We start from the raw sequence: 19,146 nt of genomic DNA on the forward strand, positions 1-19,146 counted from the left end.
ATTAAAATTTTGCACTGATCAGGAAGAGAATCTCATCTCACTCTTAACTCCTGTTTCCAAGCTGGTGTATTAACTGACTCAACAGCGCCTCTGCTGACAGCAGCCATATAGTGCTCCATTTTGACTCAATTGCTTCAAGACCCGATCAATCGCCAATCGTTGTTACACAATTCTTATCAATTTAGCAGTCCCATTCCTAATCAAAGGTATAATTCATATGTTAAGGTAATAATAATAAGGTCTATAATGTGTTACTTCTGGCATTTTTATCTTTACGAGGAAACAATAGAATCATACTCAGTATACAGAAATCCTTCACCACTTCGCAATTTCAAGATATTAAGAGTCATGCTGTTTCATGGTTGAATACCGCCTAATATTAGGGGAAAAAAAGCATATTTAAGTAAATTGGTACATATTTATGCCTAAATTAAGCATTTTCAAGCATAAAATGGCTAAATTAACTAAAACAAATACAGGTATAAGGCATTCAAAAGATGCATTCATAGATGCGATGATATGTAGGACCCTACACTGGTCACTAGTTGTCAGTAATGTTACATTGATGAGACTATAGCCACTGTACAGAACAGGAAGTTAAAAAAAACAAGAAGGAAATCTCCCAGTGTCTCATTTATGCCTTATACATATTATTTTCTCTTATTATGTCTACTATATTGGATAATATGAGTGTAAATGTGACTATAAGGGTGTTATTTTAAGTCTAGAGGGCTCTAATAATGTTAAAACCCGGTTTTAAAACAGGTTTTCTATGCTCTATCTACATAAACATTCCATTTATTAATATTGAATCCTATTTCTTGGAAATTCACTTGTCACATTCGTGTCTGGAACCAATTAACCGCAATAAAGGAGGGATTACTGTAAGTGTTGCATGGGTCAAAGGTGTTGTATTTTCAAACAATCACTGCTAGTAAGAGTTCCTACACAGAAGAGGGTCTCAAGTTATTGGAGTGTTATAGCGACAGATTAGTTTGTTCAAACGGCGTCATGACTGAATGAAACGGCATCCAGAAGGTCAACAAGGGTCTGGACAGCTGATGATGAGCGCTGCGGCTCGCTAACTTTGTGACTTGTTAGTGACTTTATGATGTACATCCTGCACTAAAGCAGCTGATGTGCCTTCCACTGAAACAGCCCCGGGGCCTCCATGTTGCAACACAATGAACACAGAGCAGAAATCCCCTTTAGACAGATGACCACCAGCCGCCCCTACTGATAGCAACCTCTTTACAGTGGAACCTACAAAGTCAATTGCCTAAAAAGTGATACATTCTGGAGCTCAAACATCTCAAAGCTTCTACAGGAGTAAATCCAAAATGTTGCTTTTTCTTTGGCTTTTTGTGACACCACCACAGAAAGGTACAAGTGAAGGCAAAGAGAAGAGTGTGATGATAACCACAGAACCAGAAATGGAACTTACTGCGGCATAGGAAAGGGTCTGGGTCTTCTCAGGACAATAATTTACGCAACACCTCTTAATCGCAGCAGTATGGCTCAGGTGGTAAGAGTGGTCGTCTCCCAACCTGAAGGTTGCGGTTTCGAGCCTCCGTCCACCCATGATCATGTCGAAGTGTCCTTGAGCAAGATACTGAACCCCCCTGATACTGCATCATCAGTAGATAAATGTGCAAGCAGTGTCAAAGCGCTTTGAGTGCCTTGGAGGTGTTTTAGCTATAAAACACCACTAAGTGACAGGATAGCACCGCTATCACTGCTTCTTGTACGCTCGCCATTATATTACTGTATATGTATATTAGGCGTCTTCAAAGGCTGAGTAGTTTGTACTTCATATTAGTTTTATGAAACAGCGCATCTTTTAATATTTACCTTAAAACATTGCCTGGAATGTTAATTGTTTTGTGACCCTGGAACAGATTCATTTACAGGATTTTCGGAATTTGGAACAGACTAAATGCTAGATGAGTACAAAAATAATATTTGACATTATTTTTGGGGTTTTATTGTCTATATGTGCCCTGCGATTGACTGGCGACCAGTCCAGGGTGTGCCTCGCCTCTCGCCTGAAGACAGCGGGGATAGGCTCCGGCATACCCGTGACCTGAGTGAGGATAAGCGGAATAGAAAAAGAATGGATAGGTTATTTTAGGGATTCAACCTTCGATCCTGCGAGTACCCTATTTCCACGAGCAAAGTGGATGAAATGAACATGGATACAAATCCATGTCACTTTACCTCCACTGCCATTCACAATTGGTTAAAGAAGCCCGAGGCCATCGAAAACCCAACTGACTTTCGGGGGTCACGTAAGCCTAAAAGCCCTCCGAGCAAGCGCCATCCAGGCACCCGCTGTATGACTGACATGACGACTGCGGTCGTTAAGAGGGGGGGGAAAAAAACAGTGCATTCACAGAAGATAGCGCTGTATCTTCACTTGCTTCAGGCTCTGTTTGAAACATGATCCACTAAGGGGCTAACCGCAAAAAAACAAGTGGAATTACTTCTACGAGTCATTTTGGAGAAAAAGACAACAAAATATTAGGAGAATGTCAACTAGGGTGAGTCATGTCTGTTGAAATATTCAAATATTATGTTGGCTTGTCGTCAAAGCTTGCTTCTGGTCACATGACAGCATTGTTTCTGAAAAACAGCGGTTTGGCTTGTCTACACTAAAACACCAAACGGCGTTTTCAGATCTTCCCACACTGGAAGCCGTTTTCAAAAAATACCGTTTCAGGGCACCCAGAATGCCTTTTCCGTGTGGATGAGAGGCTGAAACGATAAAATACTTTGCTGCTGTGACCTGAAAGGTTTCTTTGTGGATAGCCCCAAAGTAAAAAACACTGACAACCATGACGGACGCACGCACGCACACACACACACACCATGGACTTCTTTTCCCTAAGGGGACGATATTTTTATTATCGTACGTCATCAATCAAGTCATTCACTTCTTTCATTTCATGGTTGCTGTAAATTGAACAAATACAGTCATGGAAAAAATGATGAGAGCACCCTTGTTTCTTCAGTTTCTTCTTCATTTGAATGCCTGATCCAACTAAAGGTACTCTTGTTTGGACAAATATGACAATAACAACGAAAATAGCTCATAGGAGTTTCATTTTTTGGCAGTACAATGCTATAGCTATTCAGCTCCTCACACTTGGCCTGTCTCCCTCCCTCTGTAACTGGGTGTTTAACTTTCTAACAGGCAGGCCCCAGTCAGTCAGAGTCCACAATCACACATCCAGCTCAAGAATTGTGAGCACTGGGACCCCACAGGGGTGTGTGCTGAGTCCGCTCCTCTACACGCTCTTCACCTACGATTGCGTGGCCTCCCAGAACAACACCAGCATCATTAAATTTGCGGATGACACTACAGTCATCGGACTGATCACTGGTGGTGTTGAAACATCATACAGAAGAGAGGTGGCGGACCTCATAGCTTGGTGTCGTGATAACAATCTCCTTCTCAATACAGATAAGACTAAAGAGATGATCATCGACCCAAGAACAAGGGAAAAGGAGCCACATAGTCCCCTGTTTATTGATGAGACTGAGGTGGAGAGGGTGAAAACCTTCAAGTTCCTTGGCACACACATCAGCGAGGACCTCACCTGGTCTCACAACACCCAACAAATTATGAAGAAGTCCCAAAGGAGACTGTACTTCCTGAGAAGACTGAGGAAATTTGGCATGTCCACCACAATCCTGAGTTGCTTCTACAGATGCACTATGGAAAGTGTCCTTACCGCCTCCATCACTGTTTGGTACGGTAACTGTACAACACGTGATAGGAAGGCACTCCAGCGGGTGATCAAGACCTCACAGAACATTGTTGGGGCAGCCCTCCCCTCACTGCAAGACATTTATAAAACTAGAGTCCTACGAAGAACACACAACCTCATCAAGGACAGCACACATCCACAACACTCATTATTCACACTCCTACCGTCAGGCAGACGCTACAGGAGTTTGAAGTCCAGGACCACAAGGCTGGCAAACAGCTTTTACCCACAGGCCATCAGGCTTCTCAACGAAGCACTCACACACGCCACACGCACACACTCGTAGCACTTTATTTATTTATTTGTATTATTTATCTGTATTAATGTCTCTTCTGTTGTTGTTGCTTAATTTATTGGTATTTATATTTCTGATGTTCTTATTCTTTCTTGTGTTTTCTTTCTTTTCTTGGGAGAATGAACAGAATAAGATTTTCACTGCATAGTATAACTGCCTGTTGTACTATGCTTATGACAATAAAACTCTTGAATCTTGAATAGCTAATCACGTAAGAACTTAAGTGATTTTGGTTATCAAGAAAAGCATGGAAGTTGCTAGATGTCAACTCTTAAATGGAACTCTTGTGGGCTATATTTGTTATCATCGTTGTTTGTCCAAGCAAATGTACCTTTAGCTGCACCAGGCATTCAAATGGATCAATCAACTGAAGCAACAAGGGTGGCCTAATCATTTTTTCCAAGACTGTATGTCAGCAGTTGCCTGAGGTCACCTGATGAAATGAGCTTTAAAGGAGGGGGTGGGGTCAAAAATAAAGTTCCTGTACAGTGTTCTCTTGCTACATCGCAGTCACAAGCAAGCAGTTTACAAATTTATTTTATTTTTTTATAGCATATGAATGTGCAGTGTGTTTTGCGTCCTGATTGGCTAAGGAACTGTAGACCATTGTCAATTCATCTCCGTGCCTTCCTGTGCGGTACAGAAAGTGTTCAGCTTGCCAAATTTCCATAAATGTTCGATCACTAGCTGTGTGACTCTGAAGTGCTGTATGTTTGCAAGTTTTATCCCCGACAACACCCACAATGTCGACGAAAGGCTCTGCACCGTCAAAAGCACCTGCGGTCGCACCCAAAAGGCAGAAGAGTATGCTAACCTTCGCACAAAAAGTTGAACTCCTGGACATGCTGAAGGAAGGTAGACGTTGCGGCTGTGTGGCGCCATTACGGAGGAGGAAAATGCAACGACAGGAGCAATGTGTTTTAACAAGGATCCAAAACACTACAGTGGAACGGCGCCAGGACTAAGAGGCGTGAAATACGCGTGAGTCACTTAATCATATCTTGTGTTCAACCTCGTAGGTTGATCATTCAAATTCACACAAAGGTTTGAACTTTAAAAGTGTGTTTGAACGGGAGAGAAGTGTGAGAAAATGTCTGAGCAAAGTGAAGTGTATGGTGAGGGGTTTTACAGCCTTAAAACATAATTGTAAAAAAATTAAGTTGGCTACTTGGCGGATTTCACTTATTGCGAGCTGTTTTGGAACCTATCCGCCACAATAAACGAGGAGGGTACACTGTGCTGACCTTTGGTCGTGTGAAAGGTCCATGGCTCTGATGCCTGCGTCGCAGCCCGGGTACACGTAAAGCTGCTTGAAGTTGCACGCCTGCCACACTTGCACCACGCCGTTGTCGCCGCCCGTCACCAGATTGTGGCCATCGCTGCTCAGGAGAATGGCCTGCGGTGGTACACAAAAACAGCCATAACATTAGGTGCACATGCACAACCCAACACAAGACATGTATCAAAACGTGTGCCTTTAAATGTTGTTATGTGAATGTGTATTCCATGGAGGGCCAATAGCAAGCCAAGATGTGGCCCCTGGTGGCAGCTCACCCTGGTGCTGTCACTGACTTCCATGTGGGCCAGCAGTTTGCCGTTTATGCTGAAGTTGCAGAAGTGTCCCTTCTCGTAGTAGATGATGCAGTGACCCTCACTGGACACTGAGATGAGGCGGGGGCATCGGAAGTGCTCGGGAGCCTCCAGAGCTCGAAGGAGGTCCCCCGTGATGGTGTGGATGAGACATGGACCATCTGATAGCAACACATACATGTAACCTAAGCATAAACACTTAGCTTTTGCTATATGGTAAGGGCATGTAGAGAGGGGAGGGTAAACGGCGGAGCGGGGGAACATCTTCTGACCTTTGGCCCCGCTGATGACCAGACCCAGCTCTGCACAGACCGCAACACACGCCACTTCCTGGTCGTGACCTGTGAGGACTGCTCGTGGCGCCGGGTAATCAGCTAGAAGATGAAAGACAAATTGTACTAATACATCACAGCCAATTACAGCAAGCCGCCAAGCAAATGTGCCCCCTAGTGGCTGTAGGAAATCATCCATTCCCGGATCAGACTGTCACCATCTGTAAAACTTTAAGGCCGATTTTAACATTCGGAACATGTTGCAAGTGTAAAAATAAGTTAATCGGGTGATGCACATCTGCTCACATGGGAGGTGGGCTCGGCTTGTCATGTAAATGCGGCGGTGGCTCGATGACGGCCGCCAAGCCGCTCGCCTCTATGCCATGTGTCACATGATTGATGACAGCCACAGGGGATGGTTGGTGAGAGGTTAGCAAGGGCAGGCAGCTACCCGACCCAAAACAAATGCGGCCATCACGCTGCTGCAGCTCCATTTCATTTGGAAAACTGAATTCATTCATTATGTAGATAAAATGCTTTCTTTATCAAATTTTCACATTTCAATTAAATTGCATGTTAAATTATAATAACATACAATCTTTATTACATATTATATTATGTTATTTTTATTACATATTTTTGAATTTTAGAGACAACTACTTCTGTTTATGGTCCTTCAGAATACAATTTTGCTCATTTAGATAAGACTTATGGCACAATCACATTGTAATAGACATCGCCCTCCCCCTCGTGTTGGACATACTGGCTCTGCTGGAGCTCTGTAAAGTTTATTCATTCAAATAAGGAAATGAATGTAAGTAATGTTGTATATAAGAATTTATTCTTTTTTAAATTCAATCATTCAATTTTTTTTCAGATTTTATGACATTAATGTTTTAAAAATGTAACATTTAAAACTATAGAAGTACTACGTATCTCAAGTTAATAAATGAATAAAATACATTTCCAAAATCCCCCCCCCCCCACTGAGACCAGCCAGGACCTGGACCTGTCAGTCCCCACAGCACCTGCTCCGATGATGCTGGTGCCGATAGTTGTGGGTGGTTTTGGTCGGGGGTGGGGTTTGACGAGGACAAGTGTCAGCCAAAGCCTCTGGGGAGGTAAAGAATAGGAAACTGGAAGCCGCTCACCTTCCCCACAAAAGATTCAATCTCTCCGCGTCGTGTCGCATCCACCCTTGGGACACGGATGAGTCAACGTCTTGTGATGGGATGAGGAGGGGGTGCGGTTGAATGGGACACTTTTTTAATGATTGCAGGTGGAAGACGTGGAAAGCCATCTTTTGCTACACTCTTACACCTTTTAGGAAGCAATGGAAGTCCATATGGATCTGATGTGCAATACGGGACACATCCACACTCTAGTGTGCTTTATTGCTTGGACTGACATTGTCACATAGTATGTTTACATACTGTATGTTCACTACTGTGGTTGCAGTTTGCAGTGGTGCATCATGCTGACAGCTCCCTCTTAATATTTACGTTATTTAGCTACTGTATTTAAATCCAGAAAATATTAAACAGTTGCAGCTGCGGATTATTCAATTATACTTACAATAACCAACTTCATACCTGCAATAACAAACATTATAGTCATCCCTCGTTTATCGCGGTTAATGGGTTCCAGACCTCGCTTGAAAACTGAATTCCTGCAAAGTAGGATTCAATATTGATAAATTGAATATTTTTGTAGTTAGAGCATAGAAAACCTGTTTATGTCATTGTAAATATGTTTTTACCATGACTAGACCCCTTTAGACATGAAATAACACCCCTAAGTCACCTTTACACTTGTACTACCTAATATGCAGTGGTGTGAAAAAGTGTTTGCTCCATTCCTGATTTCTTTTTTTTTTTTGCACGTTTGTCACACTTAAACGTTTCAGGTCATCAAACAAATGTAAATATTAGTCAATGATAACACAACTGAACACAAAATGTAGTTTTGAAATGAAACTATTTATTATTAAGGGAAAAAACCTGCATGGCCCTGTGTGAAAAAGTAATTGCTCCTAAACCTAATAACTGCTCACAACTGCAATCAAGCGTTTGTGATAACTTGCAATGAGTCTCTTTCAGCGCTGTGGAGGAATTTTGGCCCACTCATCTTTGCAGGATTGTTGTCATTCAACCACATTGGAGGCTTTTCCAGCATGAAGCGCCTTTTTAAGGTCATGCCACAGCATCTCAGTAGGATTCAGGTCAGGACTTGGACTAGGCCACTCCAAAGTCTTTCCTAAAGTCATTTTGGTTTTCTTCAGCCATTCAGAGGTGCTGGTGTGTTTTGGATCATTGTCCTGCTGCAGAGCAAGTTGGTTTCAGCTTGAGGTCACCAACAGCAGAATTCATGCTTCAATTTATCAAAGCAAGTCTCTGGTTTTTTATAATAAAATGTTTCCTTTAAAAACTGCATTTTGTGTTCGGTTGTGTTGTCATTGACTACTATTTTTATTTGTTTGATGATCTGAAACATTTAAGTGTGACAAAAAAAAAAGAAATCAGGAAGGGGGCAAACCCTTTTTCACACCACCGTCAGCCTGTCATCCATCCTCAATATGTAAAGAAATGGACACTACTGCACTGTCGCTATCTTTGTTTACACCACATTGCACAACTCTTATGTGCAGGCTACAGCATGCAGGGACACAAGACACTACCACCGCTTACCGAGCTAACTAGTTAGCCTCCAATTTATTTATTGTAAACTTAAGGAAGAAGGACAACGTAAGAAGCCAGAAATGTACCACTTTCACACAGAATGGGGGAACTTCTTTTTCACTGTCGTGTCTATTGACTGAAACAGCGATCAATTATTCACTAATTAATTTTTGAAAAACCGCGATACAATGAGGGACCACTGCATACCTACAATAATTAACACAATGTTAAAATAACACCACTTTATGCTCATTCAAATGTCTGCAAGTGTACCTATTGAAGTGTCCACTTTGTGTGGTGCCTCTTTAAAGGTCAAGGAACCATATTTGATAACATTTACTTGACTTGAAAAGGCACTAGAACCATGTGATTCATACCAGCCAATCAGCAAAGAATATAATCATAATATATCAAATGTGTACTATTATTATGATATAATAGTAATAATGCAACAATTACAATTAAATATAAGGTGGCTTCAACTGTATTAAAATGATCATCAAATCAAATCAAATCATCTTAACTTGCCAGCACAACCATGTGATTTCTCCAAGCCAATCAGCAAAGAATATTATGATGAGATGACGATGACAACAACGACATAAAGAGCTCTGTCATTATTATGATTAAAAAGAAAAGTCCAATCATTCCAGGTGTTAGTGGTGTCCAGACACCAGATACTGCATGGAAATCATGCAGTATCTGGTGTCTCCGGAGTGGCCAAAGTATCTGAAGGAGATATTCCTATCTTCTTTTCCCTTTGTGTGTGCGATGAGGACGCTTTGTACGCAGCGTGGACGTCAAGGGAATTCTTTTTTTCCCCCCCTCCGACAAGGAACAGGAGCACTAATTGGAAGCAGCCGAGCCGAAATTCTTAATGAGATGTCCGAGATTTGACGGCGTTAATTATGGAAACGCTCACGACTAAGATGACTTCAAAGGTTATGGGAGAAAACGCAACGCAACATGAAGACCGGATCATTATGCATGATCCATGCATACTTTTAAGGGTCGAGGGGAAAGAGTGCGTTACTGACTGTTGACGGGGTTGTCTCCAATGATGTGATGCCTGCCGCTCCAGTACCACAGAAGAAGAGTGGCGTCTCTGGAGCCGGACACGATGTAGCAGTCCCCCCCGATGTATGACTCGGACCTGGCCAGACACGTCACCACATCCCAGTGGCCGAACACAATCTGGGTCAGCTTTCCTGGATGGGACAATAAGCACACGTGACTAACAACGGTGGACAGTGAAGGACCCTGAATGCACACCAACACTACTAATATTACCGCTTGCATTGGCATCACCTGTAATGCATTCAAGATAGGGTGTGGGCACTTTTTCTTTGGCTTTTTTGTTGTTGTAGGAAATGAAGTGGAAGTAAGTAGACTCGCTTCAAAGCATGAAGACTCCTTCTCTTACACTCAACGTAAATTAAGAATGTAAAAAAAAAAGCTGCATCCATGAGTGAAGTAAGCAAATGCATCACACTTGTCATCTAAATGCACTCATTCGATACCAAAGACACATTTAGACGTTTCTGTAAACCCCAACGCCCGATCGCAAAGACAGATTTATTATACGTCTTTTACATTACAAAAAGAGGTGATGATGCAACCGCACAGTAAAAGATGTCACTATTAAAGCAGTTTTAAGCCATAAAAACCGCCACAAGGTGGCAGAAGTGCATTTGAAAAGAGCTCGGCACGGATCTTTTGCAGGTAAAAACACACTCGACAGCAAGGAGAAGTGGAAGAGCATGGAGGAGTGTAGTGTGCAGGTTACCAATTGTAGGGGAATTTAACGCATGCACACACACACTGTTTAGTTCCAAATGTGAAACTGTAAATAGTTCATGGTGTTATACTTGTACATTGTTATTTTGATGTAAAACAACCCTTTTTGTGTTCATGTTGTTGTATAGTTGTTTAGATATTTGAGCTGTCACAAAAGCAAAATAAAAAAAAGTTATGAAAGTTATGCTTGAAATGTATCTTTTCACAAAAAGCTGCTTTTCTCCCTTTTCTAGTTGGGAACGGATATTTGCTGAAACTTACCTACGTTCTACTGCTGCTTACTACCGAACGCAAAAAGGTAGAAACACACTTTATTTTTCTGATGAAAGACTAGACTCTGATCTTTCTTTTGGTAGGTTCCGTGTTTATAGCCATAGAACACAATATTCTGTGTGCCTTGAAAAACCAGTCAAAATCATCTAAAATGGCCGCCACTGAAGCGGTTGTCTTGAATGAGTTAAAATGGACTTCTTGTTTTCATCTTTTACGGTACTTAACTTCTTTTCGCACTCGAGGGACAAATACCACATCATCATTCAGTGTGTCTTATCATCTTTTAACACTTCTTTTTACACTTGTAAGACAGATAAGAATGTTAAAATGTGACTGTTTGACCCTGGACCAGACTATTTTTATTTAGTCCCTGTGCGGAAGACATGCCAGAAGAGATTTTTTGGGTCTTGGGAGGTTCCACTGTAATGCAAACAGCAGTATCATCTTAACCATTCCATTGTGTTCCAACATAGTCATGCTGTGTTGTAAGAACGCCTGAGCTCTCAGTCCTCCACGGATGAGCGCACACACCTTGGCGTTTTTACGCCGGAACCCCCACCTGTCTCCGAGGAGTACACACGGAAGCTCTTGTCCCAGAATCCGCACACCAGGATGTAACGGTTGTCAGCTGTCACCACGAAGCACTGGGTGCTGATCTGGATGCTCTGGTCCACTAAGTCTGTGATCTGACGCTTGTTGCTCGCAGCGCTGTTTGCTGGCGGCGAGAATAAAGAAGAAGAAGCAGACACGCAGGAGGACAGGTGTCAACAGCAGAAGTCTACAAGAAATGGATCCGTTTATGAAGACGGTGAGTCTGCAGAGAGAACGTTAATGGAGTAATGAGGCTCGCTCACCAACCAGGGGGTCCATCTCTATGGGGAGATGATGCGCCTGCTCCAGAGAGTAGCCTGGTGCTCCTCTCAGACCTGAAACAACACAACACAGCACCGCAAGTCCAATTTAGCAACAAAATATGGTCATAAAGCCTTGCAGGTTATGGACGTATGTGTTTCTGCTCTCTGATTTGCATATTCATCTTCTACAACGGCAGCCCTAAAAGGACAGCGAGTGGACGCGCGCTTTAAATCATTTCATAAAGTATGAACTGGTTTATTTGAATTGGATTGATTTGTGTAAAATAAAACACAATAAACATAATATGTGAGAGTAACATTGCCGGGGTGTTATTAGTGCAGTGTGTCACGTTTGAACCTAAATAAAACAACACCAGAAATATACCATCCAAGAACACATTTTACTCATCTCTTTAATAGAACCTGTGTGTGTTTTATTGAAAGCGAGGCTGAGGGTGTGCAGGCTGTAGAGTGGGGGTGTTTCCAGCGAGGACCACACACTGAAAAATGAAAGCACGCACGGACCACTTTGATATTTCAGTAAACACACAGAGATACGTCTGTGTAGGCTCTCAGTCGTACAGGAGTTGTCCAACGAGGGAAAGGCTTCTTGAGACGTCATCTGTACTTCTGTGAAGAAGGTGTCGGACGTTTCGCTCCTCATCCGAAGAGCTTCGTCAGCGAACTAATAAGTGCTGGTAGCCTAGGCCTTAAATACAGTAAGAGTGGGCGGAATTGGTGTGCCAACACCCTCCTCCTATTGGTTCCTTACACTAAGCCTGGGCGGAGTTGTGGTCTAATCCTCTCCTCCCATTAGCACCTCCGAACAAAGGGAAGTGTAGCTCCCTGTAGTTGGGTATGAACGACTCTGATACTGGCTCGTTAGCATCTATTGTTCTGGTTCTGCCCTGGCTCCACCTCATTTGCAAGACTAAGAGCTGTGGGTTTTGGTCTCAGTAACCTGCTGAACACAGGGTCCAAATTAAACCTCAAACCACCATTCCGATTCAATGATGGGTTCTGTTGTTTGACAAAAATAGCTTCCTTTACTCCTCTTTCAAACCATCTGTTTTCTTTGGCCAAAATCTTTACCTCGCTGTCCTGAAAAGAGTGATTGGTTGCTTTAAGGTGTAGATGTACTGCTGATTGAGGACCACTAGAATTGTCCCTGCGATGTTGATAAAGCCTTTTTTGGAGCATTTGCTTAGTTTCCCCAATGTAGTGCTCTTTGCATTCCTCATCTTTACAGTGGATGGAATAGACCACATTGCTCTGTTTCTGGTTTGGAGCCTTGTCTTTAGGATGCACTAGTTTTTGTCTCAGGGTATTTACTGGTTTGAAATAGGTAGGAATTTTGTGTTGCCCAGGCTTAGTGTAAGGAACCAATAGGAGGAGGGTGTTGGCACACCAATTCCGCCCACTCTTACTGTATTTAAGGCCTAGGCTACCAGCACTTATTAGTTCGCTGACGAAGCTCTTCGGATGAGGAGCGAAACGTCCGACACCTTCTTCACAGAAGTCCAGATGACGTCTCAAGAAGCCTTTTCCTCGACACACAGAGATATGCTAAGAAGCTGCTTTCACCTGCGTAATACAGTATCTGTAATGTGGGGGAAATGCTGCTCAAAATGACCTTTTTACCAGAATAACACCAGTTTATTCTTGGAAAATTGCGACTTTTGTTCTTCATTCGATTATGACTTTTTTTCTTAATATTTTGACTTTATTCCTGTAAAATTACAGCTGTTTTTTCCATTTCTAGTGTTTTTTAAAATGTCCAACTATTTCATTTCAGCTTTTCTCTTGTAAGTTTTCTTCTTCTAATTATAACTTTATTCCCAGAATAGTTTTTATCTTTTAAAACTATGTATTTTTTCTTTATTTCAACATTGTCACTAAAATCATATATTTCCTCATTTTACAAGTGTATTATTAAAATTGCAACTTTTTTCTCATTAGAAAACTATTTTTTTTCTCTTAATATTTTGACTTTACTCTGGTAAAATTTCTGCTGTTGATTTTTAAAAATACTTGAACTTTCTTCTTGTATATTTTCTTCTCTTAATATTTGGACTTTATTCCCATGTTATACATTTACCTCAACCTAAGTTTCCAAAAATTACAACTTTATTTGTTGTTTTTGACAATAAAACCTTTTTCTTCCTCCTACTATGACTTTATTCTTGTGAAATGATGGCTTTTTCCCTGCTAACTTTACTCATCTCTTCATATTTTCACTTTTGATTGATTTTCCCATATTTGCTGCTGTTTTTTATCAAGTTTCCCTGTTAAATTATGTTTTTAGACTGTGCTGCGGCCCAATCAAATCACAGCCGCGGGCTAAAAATGGCCCCCGGACTGCACTTTGGACACCCCTACTGACGATATCGGCCCATCGATATTATCGGCCCGATATTGTAATATCGGTTGATATTGGTATTGTTTTGTTTCCCTACAATGAAAGCAGATACAGCCCTTTAAGCGCCAAAGTCGCAAAACATTGCTGAATTTGCTGCCTCGTGTAGTTAATACTTCACACCAGGAGATGGCGGACATCTGGAACGTCCAGTCGGAGCAACATTCGTGGGCGTTCCTATGCAAAGTGCTTGCAGCTGCAGCGGCAGCGAGCCCGATCGACACAAAGTCCACACGCAGCACATGCCTGCACTTGGGCCGATGCTTTGCTGAACCGTGTTGGGGGTGCCACGACGTGATGGGTTGTCAAAACACCGCTAATGGTGAGGAGGGTAGCGGGAACGTAACAAAACGCGGAAATAGCGGCAGGCTAGCCGCCTCGGCCACGCTTTGCCGTGACCAATCACAAGTGTTTCTCAGATGTTTGTTTACGCGAGCTGTACAGTGTTTAAAAAAGCTGATTGCCGATGCTGTATCCTTGAGCTTCACGACAGATATGTGTTTAGATAGGTAGAATAATATAAGAATAATAGGAAGAATACATAAGAATAAATCATAAATAAATAGGGAACAGATGTCAAATTTGTAGTGCAATAATACATAATGAATAATAATAATACAACATAATAAGGAGTCCAGTCCAGTCCTTCCACGACAGGAGATATGTGATGTTACACGTATCGGTATTGGTTGATATCGGAATCAAAACTTGGGAGTTGGACAATATCGGCATATCGGTAACTGGCAAAAAAGCCAATGTCGGACATCCCTACAAGAAAGACAGCTAGTGCCTCACGCTGCCCCAGACGTAAAACACTCACCCGTCTATTGGGGGCCATATCAAAGTGGCCCAGAATCTCTGACCAGTAAGTCCGAGGTGGACGATGACTTGCATCGGACATGCTGTACACGGTGATGACCACCAGGTGGCAGTGTTGACGTGTTTTGTGGCGACTTTTCCTTGTTAACATAAAAAAGTGTTTTATTGAAAGGTGCCTCAGGGTGCTTCTTCCTACTGTATATATGACACTGTGATATTAAAAGACCAAGCATAATACTGTGATATTAAAAAGACCAACAGGCCGAGTGCTCACACAAGGACTTACATCTGCTAACGTTGGCCCAACTAACATTTCAAACTGCATTTTAGTCCTGACGCTCAGCTCAAAAAGTGAGCATATGTCGCATATTCCCTCGGCTGAAAAATCTCTCTCGCTCAGAGATGGATCATTTCATCAGGGAATGGTAGCGGATCAGCGCCAACACGAACAAGCCGCTCCCGTCGTAGTGCTGCGCGAATTATTCTTGCTCCCAAGTCCACTGGGTTCTCAATAAATGGGGACAAATTAGTTAAACAGTGGCTTTCATAGCCCGTTTTAAGCTGAAAGTCTGGACGTCACGTGGTCACGGCCAGCCCAAGTTACCATGGTGATGGAGCTGCTTTGCTATGAGCGACCTTCCTTGAACAGACACTCAACACAACTTTCTAGTCGACCCCCCCAGTGAAGACATTCACTTCCAGGCAAAAGCAGCACCAATTAAAATGAATGACATTTTTTGGGGTCATTATTGTGCAAAGCCAAACCACACTTCCTGTCCGTCCAACATGGCGGCCAGTGGTCTACAGCTGGCTTCATTAACAGCAGGAGAATCTTTCTGCCGAGTCCTCCACTGACAGCCGGCAAGTGTGAGCACAATGTGGCGGAGCCGCGGCCTAATTTCCCAGCAAGCACTGCTTTGGCCCCCTGACCCCGAAGGTGGCGGCCTCCCGCTCTCATGGCGCTGATGTAACATGTGGAAACACTCACCTGGGGGGGAAGGTGCCGGCCAGGCCCGTTTAGGCCAGTTTTTATGTGGTGTGCGTGACGGAGCGCCAACTCACCGACCGTGTTGTGCCAGCGGTTGACGGCGAAGAGGCGGCTGCACGTGACGGTGACCACGGCCGGCACGGTGAGATGAGGCAGCGTGTTGGCGGCCACGTGCGTCACCGGAGAGTTGGAGGGAAACTTCAGCACCATGATGACGTCCTGCTGCATCTGCTCCTTGAACATCAGCGGACTCTGTGGGGGAAGAACACACCTCTCATCGGAAATCACAGAAACACAAACCGCAGTCAAACCTCCGTTTTTCTACACTGTTTGGGTTTTGGTAAGGTGTTGCACGTAACAACCAGTCCGTTCGTCCTGGACCGTATCGTTCTGATATCAAGTGCCCAAACAAAGCACCCTATGCATCAGTGAAGTTTGTTGAGCGCGAGCGCTAAATAATCAATTTATAATTATTTCATTATTAGTCGCCATAAAATGAATTTTTGTCAGTTGGATTTCTATCATTTCCTTTTGTACCATGTGACGTATTCCAGCCTGTTCAAAATAAACCTTACTTACTGCACATGCACTCCTGAAAATGACATGTCACAAAAGCGTAAAAAGAAGTTCACCACTAATTAAAAGTGGAAAAAGGCAAAGCGAAACTCACAAACGAGTTAATCCTTTGATGTTAATGGACTTCAGGTCTTATATGACGTCATGCATGAAAAAAACATTTAGCATTTTTTTTCTTTTAAATAGAAAGGCGCTCCTGTTATATAGATGATCTTTGACCAGTGTTTTTGCAGTAAGTACTGAAAAACAGCAGAGCATTCCTGTCATATAGAGGAGGGGTCCCCAACCACCGGGCCGGGGCCGAACTGGGCGGAGGAAACCTTTCAGGTGCAATGATAAAAAAATACACACACAAAAAAAACCTTTTGTAAATAACTAAATACTATTTTAGGTAAATGCATGTCAATTTTGGAAATATGGGCCATTATTTTATTTAAAAAAATAATATAGTTGGAAGTTTTTGCATGTTAATGTTGTTTGTTGCAAGTGTCCCACTTTGTTTGACAGTCCTTGAACGCACCATTGTACGTGCGCTAGCCTTCTCCCACTCGGCGTAGATTGTCCACTATACTGGATTGTGATGGGGGGGGTTTCACTTAATGTTTGCTCCCAAATGCTGATACTCTGTGGCTTTGATGACGTTATCGAGTGCTAACGTGTTAAATTTGTTGTGTGCACAGCTTCAAGGTAATTCATGCTAGCACACTGCCTGTTAGCACACACATAAAGCAGCTGCGCTATCATCTTCAAACTCCAAGCTTATAGTGGTGGATGGTGGGTCTGGATGCACTTTGTAGTAAACAAGATAAATTACATTGCATTACGACCCCCCCCCCCCCCGGGTCCGCGGAGGTTTGTGGGAACACGAGCCGGGCCGTGGGTCCAAAAAGGTTGTGGACCACTGACATAGAGGAACGTTTTTGCAGTAAGTCCTTCAACTCACTAGAGCGCTCCTGTCATAGTGAGCCTAGTTTCCCAAAGTGGGGTACGCCGATTATAACTGTGGGGACGTGAATAAAAATGAAAAGCAATTAGTGCGCGCCACCCACAATTACGAGTGCGCCTGAACGCCTCACGGCGCAAGTGAACGGAGCAGAAAGGAGACACTGCACGTAGTTGGTAATTGCTGTGCGTGCATCCTATGAAAAAAATAAGCAAGTCTGACGATTATGTTGCGCATTAAGGGTGTTTAATCTTCAGGATTTCATCTTCAAGCGGTGAACACCTGTCACTGTGAGTGGGGACGCCCCGAAAATGAGGCTTTAATCAAGATAGTCAAGATGAAAAAGGTGTATGTTTTTAGTGGGGGGTACATGGCTTCAGGTCAAATGTCTGATGGGGTAAAAACTAAAAGGTTTGGGAACCACTGATATAGAGGATCTTTGACTACGATGAACACACTGCTTCAGTTTTATGATGAGGATCATTCGATGGCGTAGCAACGTAAAGGTGAAGAATAGTGAAAGGAGAAGTTGGGTCTTTATCTTTCTGCACAGTGCTTCCCATGTGTCGCACTGTGATGATGTCACGCAGGTCGATGATGAGCGGAACTGAAGCATGCGCTCCCACAAACAAACATACTTATATCGTACTTAAACACATCATACAGACTTGTTTCTCTCCCAGCATGCTCTCTGCTCTCACCAGGTGCATGGCGGAGCTGCGTGGAGGATGTGGCTCAATAAGCAACTGAGATGGCGTCTGTCCAAAGCTGCGGATCTGAGCCTCCGTGGCCTGCAGGGGAGAGAGAGAGAGGGGGCGGCTGTCACAGTGGATGGGCGTCAAAGTGATGGGTCAATGCGTTACTTGACAATGCAAGCAAATCCTAACTCTCGGGGGTGCACCCCCAATCCCCCCCATCCTCACCCCACAGAGTCATCCAAGTGTTAGCATGGAAGAGACAAGCCTTTTCCTATTAACATGCTTGGCTTAACCATTCCCATTTGCAGGCGCACGGGGGCCACGCTGCACAAACGCTAACCTGGACTGACACGCCAGCTAGCAGTGCAGCAGCATTTTTTCATGCTATTGTGCTGCACACAAAGGACAGGACGCATGCACGCACGCACGCACGCACGCACGCACACACGCACGCACGCACGCACACACACTATACAGCAGAGAGGCAGGCAAAAGTGCACAAGGTGATTTCGGTGAACGTTGCTGGTTTACTAGGAAGCGCTGATCTGACAAGGAAAACACGCAACACCAAATGAGAAGAGGCCCCCACCAAGGATCACTAGTCCTAAAATATGGAGCACTACCACATTGTCCAGGGGCGGCGTAGAGGTGGGGGGGAAGTTAGGACAGTTCCAAGACAGGGGCCCCAAAGTAAGTCATTACTAAATGTATTTTTTTTTCCCGTGGGGCCCAGAATCCCTGGTTTCAGATGACCACCTCATGCAGAACAAGTTCATCAAAAAAACAACTAATATAAAAACATTCCTGTAGTTCAAATTTTAGGGATTAGGATTAGACTACTATATATACTATATTATATTATATTATATATTATATTAATGTTTCAGGGATCACAATATGGGTCAACAATTGAAAGCTGTTGTGCAGAAATGGAGGTTGGTCAAGCGTTGACAGTCGGTGCAACTCCGTCCTCCAGGTGTTCCAAGCTGTGGGTTGGGGTTGGGGTTAGGCTTACTGCCTCCTCTGTCTGCATAAAACCAGTGTTGGGAACACACTGTGGTACTTCACCCTCGAGAACATCAGTTGAACAGCACTGTACTGGAGAACGTCATTTGCTGCTCCACAAATGGGAAGAAAGAATGGAATCGATGGAAGACCATCCTAACACTTGAAAATG

The 19,146-nt window shown here is 43.2% G+C and overlaps 1 protein-coding gene across 9 annotated transcripts in view; it reads right to left on the reverse strand.

Moving 5' to 3' along the window:
* The window catches only part of LOC129191056 (neurobeachin-like), a 249,397-nt gene that overhangs the window by 2,650 nt on the left and 227,601 nt on the right, over window positions 1-19,146 (reverse strand). For 7 of the 9 annotated variants that reach the window (XM_054794030.1, XM_054794029.1, XM_054794033.1 and 4 more), the window contains 8 exons: window positions 17,973-18,062; window positions 15,827-16,004; window positions 11,530-11,601; window positions 11,235-11,390; window positions 9,643-9,813; window positions 5,928-6,029; window positions 5,620-5,816; window positions 5,310-5,461 (listed from right to left, as the gene is read on the reverse strand). In XM_054794030.1, the coding sequence (XP_054650005.1) occupies window positions 5,310-5,461; window positions 5,620-5,816; window positions 5,928-6,029; window positions 9,643-9,813; window positions 11,235-11,390; window positions 11,530-11,601; window positions 15,827-16,004; window positions 17,973-18,062 (1,118 nt within the window). Of the gene's footprint in view, window positions 1-5,309; window positions 5,462-5,619; window positions 5,817-5,927; window positions 6,030-6,125; window positions 9,814-11,206; window positions 11,391-11,529; window positions 11,602-15,826; window positions 16,005-17,972; window positions 18,063-19,146 lie in introns of those variants that run through there. The other 2 variants (XR_008573133.1, XM_054794031.1) reach the window with 2 other exon arrangements.

This window comes from Dunckerocampus dactyliophorus, chromosome 12 (assembly GCF_027744805.1).
Source record: "Dunckerocampus dactyliophorus isolate RoL2022-P2 chromosome 12, RoL_Ddac_1.1, whole genome shotgun sequence".
NCBI classification, from domain to species: Eukaryota; Metazoa; Chordata; class Actinopteri; order Syngnathiformes; family Syngnathidae; genus Dunckerocampus; species Dunckerocampus dactyliophorus.